At 37.2% G+C, this 6000-nt stretch overlaps 2 protein-coding genes across 5 annotated transcripts in view; one reads left to right on the top strand and one right to left on the bottom strand.

The window, feature by feature from the left end:
- The first annotated feature begins 1529 nt into the window (after positions 1–1529).
- On the top strand, positions 1530–3383 carry LOC107579862 (ADP-ribosylation factor-like protein 1). Its single transcript, XM_016265656.1, has 6 exons — positions 1530–1639; positions 1986–2123; positions 2204–2285; positions 2370–2481; positions 2645–2823; positions 2908–3383. The coding sequence occupies exons 1-6, from the start codon at positions 1636–1638 to the stop codon at positions 2936–2938; spliced, it is 546 nt and encodes a 181-aa protein (XP_016121142.1). The 5' UTR covers positions 1530–1635; the 3' UTR covers positions 2939–3383.
- Positions 3384–3419: 36 nt separating this feature from the next.
- The window catches only part of utp20 (UTP20 small subunit processome component), a 34167-nt gene continuing 31586 nt past the window's right edge, over positions 3420–6000 (bottom strand). For all 4 annotated transcript variants that reach the window (XM_016265124.1, XM_016265145.1, XM_016265131.1 and 1 more), the window contains 4 exons: positions 5314–5577; positions 5026–5152; positions 3940–4085; positions 3420–3752 (listed from right to left, as the gene is read on the bottom strand). In XM_016265124.1, coding sequence (XP_016120610.1) covers positions 3597–3752; positions 3940–4085; positions 5026–5152; positions 5314–5577 — 693 coding nt within the window. In that variant the 3' untranslated portion in view covers positions 3420–3596. The remainder of the gene's footprint in view (positions 3753–3939; positions 4086–5025; positions 5153–5313; positions 5578–6000) is intronic.

Raw genomic sequence — 6000 nt, 5'->3', positions numbered from 1 at the left:
AACCAGAAGATAGAAAGCAACATTCTTAACAAGTATAGATTTTGTCATATTTTTTCCTCAGTTTACAGTCCTCACAATATGTTATTGCAAAAGATAAAAAGAAATGTTTTGTTGCTGCACAGGATAATCAATCATTTATTTGCCCTGGATCGAGTTATTGATGTAGAAATATTAAAGAGAGAGAGAGAGAGAGAGAGAGAGAAATAAAAGGAAAATTGAAAATATATTGCAAATTCGAATATTGTATATAAAATATTTCTACTAAACAAAATAGATGATTTGTTTTACTGCAATGCATAATGCAAAATAATTTAAATCAGCTTTTTTTCTGCTTTGAATCTTTGGTTATAGCCGCAGTTTTTTCAGCTCTCTAACTCACATTTTATTTACTTACACACACACACACACACACATATATATATATATATATATATATATATATATATATATATATATTACTTTAACAAATCTGAAGAACACTAGCAAAGCATATTTGACCCATTTCCCCCTCATTTATAGATCTGTGTGTGTGTGTGTGTGTACTGGTTTATATATCCAGGTGGAGACTTAAACGTGACTACACACAGACTCATGGGGACTCGTGTCACGGTGGGGACCTAAATTGTGGTCCCCACGGAAACAAAAAGCTTATAAATCATCCAGAATGAAGTTTTTTGAAAATCTAAAAATGCAGAAAGTTTCCTGTGAGGGGTAGGTTTAGGGGTAGGGTTGGTGTAGGGCAATAGAATATACGGTCTGTACAGTATAAAAACCATTACGCCTATGGAGAGTCCCCACAAGGATAGTGTGTGTGTGTGTAAAAATATAATAATAAATGTTAAATATTTAGATAATATATTTTGAAAACTATTTATTTTACATGAACTTTTACAATCCATTATTTGATGATAAAAGTGATTCTCACACACACACACACACACACACACACACACACATATATATATATATATATATATATATATATATATATATTACTTTAACAAATCTGAAGAACACTAGCAAAGCATATTTGACCCATTTCCCCCTCATTTATAGATCTGTGTGTGTGTGTGTGTGTACTGGTTTATATATCCAGGTGGAGACTTAAACGTGACTACACACAGACTCATGGGGACTCGTGTCACGGTGGGGACCTAAATTGTGGTCCCCACGGAAACAAAAAGCTTATAAATCATCCAGAATGAAGTTTTTTGAAAATCTAAAAATGCAGAAAGTTTCCTGTGAGGGGTAGGTTTAGGGGTAGGGTTGGTGTAGGGCAATAGAATATACGGTCTGTACAGTATAAAAACCATTACGCCTATGGAGAGTCCCCACAAGGATAGTGTGTGTGTGTGTAAAAATATAATAATAAATGTTAAATATTTAGATAATATATTTTGAAAACTATTTATTTTACATGAACTTTTACAATCCATTATTTGATGATAAAAGTGATTTCAAGATATTTTTTAAGCAGGCAGCAGCTGATTCGATTAGTTGAGTGTCGAATGTGCGCACGGTGGATCGACAGGCAAACGACTCTTTCACGTGTATGTTTGACACGTCGTTCAGTAGCTCGAGCACGGAAGTGTTTCTGCCATCCGAAGACAGCGCCACTGAACTATTTCATCCACGATGGGTAGGTCTGCCTGAATTCAATACATTTTGTTGGATATAAGGGACAGCTCAGTTTAAATGTAATTAATACGAACGCTTTTCTGTGCGCTTACAAAGTGAAGTTCGTTCACGCTGTGGTTCGCCTGGTGATGCTAGTCTGTTAGCATAGCAGATTACAAAATAACTGATTGAAAAGTTACATTTTAAAACATTTTCATTACGTTTATATTGTTATATTTGAATGTGTTTGAGTGCATTTTCAATATATGGTTTGCATTTAGTATGATTCTGATGTAAAAATGCATTAGCTCATGTTTTTCTTTTCTAATTTGTTCTGTAACTTTTATACAATTCTTCTCTTTTGTCAGGGGGCTTCTTTTCCAGCCTCTTCTCAGGCCTGTTTGGCACCAGAGAAATGAGAATCCTCATTTTAGGTTTGGATGGAGCTGGAAAAACCACCATATTGTACAGACTTCAAGTGGGAGAAGTGGTCACCACCATTCCTAGTGCGTGTTTATGATGATTTATGTAAACAACTTTATACATGAGACGCAGCGTGAACTCATTTTCTATTTTCCAAACACAGCAATTGGTTTTAATGTGGAAACTGTGACATACAAGAACTTAAAGTTCCAAGTGTGGGACCTCGGTGGACAGACGAGTATCAGGCAAGATGTTTTCATTTTGCTTTGCATTATACGGATTAAGAAAGAAAGAAACCAAGCTAAAAATCGTATCTTCCTCCTCCACAGGCCGTACTGGCGGTGTTATTACTCCAACACAGACGCAGTGATTTACGTGGTGGACAGCAGTGACCGTGATCGGATGGGCATCTCCAAATCTGAGCTGGTGGCCATGTTGGAGGTTGGTCAGATTTGGTTTCTGTTACATAACTTTCTATTGTATTGCTGCGTTTCAAGTACCTTGCACGTACCTTTTCTTGGATGTTAAAGGCTCTTCGTGGAACAAAAGATGCCAATAAAGAACCTTCATTTTAAAGGGTGAAGTCATCGGTCTTGTCTTTCAGGAGGAGGAGCTGAAGAAAGCCATTCTGGTGGTGTTTGCAAACAAGCAGGACATGGAACAGGCCATGACGCCGACCGAAGTGGCAAACTCCCTCGGTTTACCTGCGCTCAAAGATAGGAAGTGGCAGATCTTCAAGACGTCTGCTACTAAAGGCACAGGCCTGGACGAGGCGATGGAATGGTGAGTGTTTTAACTTTTTGAGAATGTAACTACAAATACTTTGCATTGTATGTACTAATACCTCCCTGTTCGGCCACATTTCAGGTTGGTCGAGTCACTGAAGAGCCGGCAGTAAATGCACTCGCAGGAACATCTTGTAAATAGGAACTTCAGAGACTTCTTATTGGGTGTCCTTTGGACCAATGACGGCATTCTTCCTATTGTGTGAAGGCCATCCTCTTTTCCCATTTAGTACAGAAACGTTGAGCGGTATTGAACGGACTCTCCATGATTGATCCCCCCCCCCCCCCCTCTACTGATGCTTGTGTTTTTGGTAAACCGTATCCACTATATTTGTAATTTCAGAAGTGATTGCTTTTGACATTTAGCCCGATTCGGAATAATCATTGCAGCTCAGTTTGATATTATGTGGGTAGATATTTATGACTAACTGTCATTTGTATGCTTTGAATTTGTAATGGCATATTTATATTTGCACAAGTACAGGGGCGTTCACTCCTGCGTTATGGCTGTGAAATAAATATGCAGTCAACGCGTATTGAATCATGCATAACATCAAACAATGGGCTGGGCTGTTTTTGCATGTTTTTTTTTTTTTTATTTAAAAACACTGCACAAGTTGCAAAAATGCATACAGTGTTGCAGAATATCAGTCCTCTCACCACCGAGAACAGGTTAAAAAACGGCTGACGCACAGACCCTCTCAGCTGTGCTGTATACATTTGGCTATGCATTAGTTAGCAAAAAAAAAACATTAAACGGCAGCAAATGGATCAGCTGATTATAGCCAAGTCTTTCAGTGATGTGCCTTTGTGTTTCTTTGCTTTATGTCCCGTGCGCACAAACAAGATTTTCCGCTTTTTGGCCTCGTTTTTCTTTAACTGCTTCTTTACCTTCTTTCTGGCAGCAATGTCAGGATTTACAACAGCCTGTCAAAGGAAAAAAAAGATTGCAGTCAGAATGCATGTTTTAAGAAATTACTAATATAATTAGTCATTTTTACTTCTGTTATAAAGATGTGTAACTTGGAAATTAAACAAATTGCTTATTATAGTTGTCTCTAAATACTAGAAGAGGAACAGATCACACACTTCAGTTTTGATTTGAGCATCTTACCTGCATGGCCTTGGCTTTTTTGCGTGAAGTTCGTCTCTGAGAGGCTTCTTTCTGCACTGCGGCAAAAGCCAGAGAGAATCGCTCCAGACCGACCAGCTTCTTCAATAACTCGATCAACTCCTGAGCCAGATTCTTCAGTGTGGGGTCTGAAACAAGACCAAAAGAATCGAAAGATCAGTGAAATGTCCGTTTCAGCCACATAGTCAATGGTTGAGGTAGTAACACTACACATTTAGTTGTGAAATTCTAATTGGAAAAAAAACACATGAAATAAGTCAGGAAAATCTCATTTATCTAATCGATTTACTTTGCATGTGTCTTTTTGGTTGAGTATCATGTTTGATTCATCAGGCTTTTATGGCTCAGTGTGTGTGATGTAGTGAGAAATAAACACCGATTTTATTTTATTTAGGCGCAATATGATCAAAATTATGCAATTTGGTGCAGTCGCTGATAATTGGGCAAAATTTAAGATAAAATTTTGATTTGGAATGTTATTCAGTGAGATCTTTGTTATAGCTTACAGCTATAGTGTGTCTTAGATTATATTTAAATGCATAGATTAAGGATCTGTAGTTTTAAATTATTTTTCTAAAAAAAAAAAATGCTGTATAATCAAATAAACCCAAGTTGTTGTAGTCCAGTAAATGGTCATCTTGAAATTCTACTAACATTATAAAAGTTGTTCATATGTTTACTTCAGAAAGATCAGTAAATATTTCACAACAAAAAGACACGTGTCCTATATGACCTGAAGGTGGATGTTTCTACAGTTATGCCAAAAGGCCTTTTGAGTGCTGGCAAGCATAAACTATCAATCAAATGACAGAAGGCCTGTAGTAGATTGTGGCAGGTTTTTCAAGTTTTGATATCAAAGGGTTTTATAAGTTTTGCATATCAAATTTGATACAGCAGACTTTATAGGGTTAAATATTAAATCAATACAAGTTATCCTGAAATATGCTGTGCATCAACAACTGAAATATATTTTAGTCATTGTTTTTTGGTTTCATTTTTTTGATGAAAAAAACTCTTCGTTCCATATAGGGTTTTTCAGTTTCTACTGTCAGGACGGTGTGGGCTGACCTTGGTCTGCATATGTGCTGTCCAGCTCTCTGTAGAGAGGAGCGATGATAGTGGTCAGATACGGCCCAAGTCGATCTTTTCCGAGATCCACAGCTATGGCTCCCAAGAACTTAAAAACACAAGTTCTCTGGAGAAAAAAAGAAGAGAAACTTGTTTACCTTTGCAAACAGTTGCTTAACTCGCATCCCTGAGCTGGAGATCCTCAAATCAGAGGACGTTCCTTCCAGCGATCCATCTGGATCATTCAGAGATATCAAGTCTAAACAGAAATACCGATTTAACGCCCACCTTCAAAGGCACTTTCGGTGTGTCTGCTGCTTCTCTTTTGGCCAGTAATGAAAGCTTCTTCATCACCCAGAGGAGAGACGGAGGCCTGTTCTCATTCTGCTCATCCTCAAGCTTCTGCTTCTTATCTTCCTCTTCTTCATTCTCCTCCATGTTATCGGTTGTTTCTTTCTCCTCACCCTCCTGTTCTTCAGCTGGATTCACGGTATCAGACTCTGGTGAGATGAGGTAGATCACCTTGGCCACGTAAAGTAAGTTCTTCACCACCTGATCAAGGAACACATAACAACAGCGCCATCATATCACCAGTGAAGTTGCTTTGAACAGTTCAATACAAATCATATGCTCTCCCACCAAAACCCCGCCCTTTGAAGATGAGCCAGCCAATCCAAAAATAGATAATCCAGATCATTTTATTAAGAGTAAGAGGAACACATCCCATGTTTTTAGTCACAAGATCTAAAACTAACATACTATTAACTTGGCAAGAAAAGTCAAATGAAACCTGACAATTGCTAAAGTTATTTTAATAAAGTAAAAAAAAAAATTACAATTTAAAAAATGATTAATTTAAAACCAGGCGTTTACACATTTTATAAAAAAACGGAAAAATTAATAATATAGGAAAACAAAAGGTTTAATCAATACAGGTTATAAAGGTATATTGAGATATACAGTGCATCAACAACT

This window comes from Sinocyclocheilus grahami, unplaced genomic scaffold, assembly GCF_001515645.1.
Source record: "Sinocyclocheilus grahami isolate Dianchi unplaced genomic scaffold, SAMN03320097.WGS_v1.1 scaffold33.1, whole genome shotgun sequence".
Lineage (NCBI taxonomy): Eukaryota > Metazoa > Chordata > Actinopteri > Cypriniformes > Cyprinidae > Sinocyclocheilus > Sinocyclocheilus grahami.
The sequence above is the reverse complement of the archived record's forward strand: the minus strand, read 5'-3'. Positions and strand labels throughout refer to the sequence as shown.

Coding starts and splice junctions, on each gene's coding strand:
- LOC107579862 (XM_016265656.1), top strand. Junction 2,286..2,369: donor GGTGGACAGACGAGTATCAG/GCAAGATGTTTT, acceptor CCTCCTCCACAG/GCCGTACTGGCGGTGTTATT. Junction 2,824..2,907: donor CTGGACGAGGCGATGGAATG/GTGAGTGTTTTA, acceptor GCCACATTTCAG/GTTGGTCGAGTCACTGAAGA.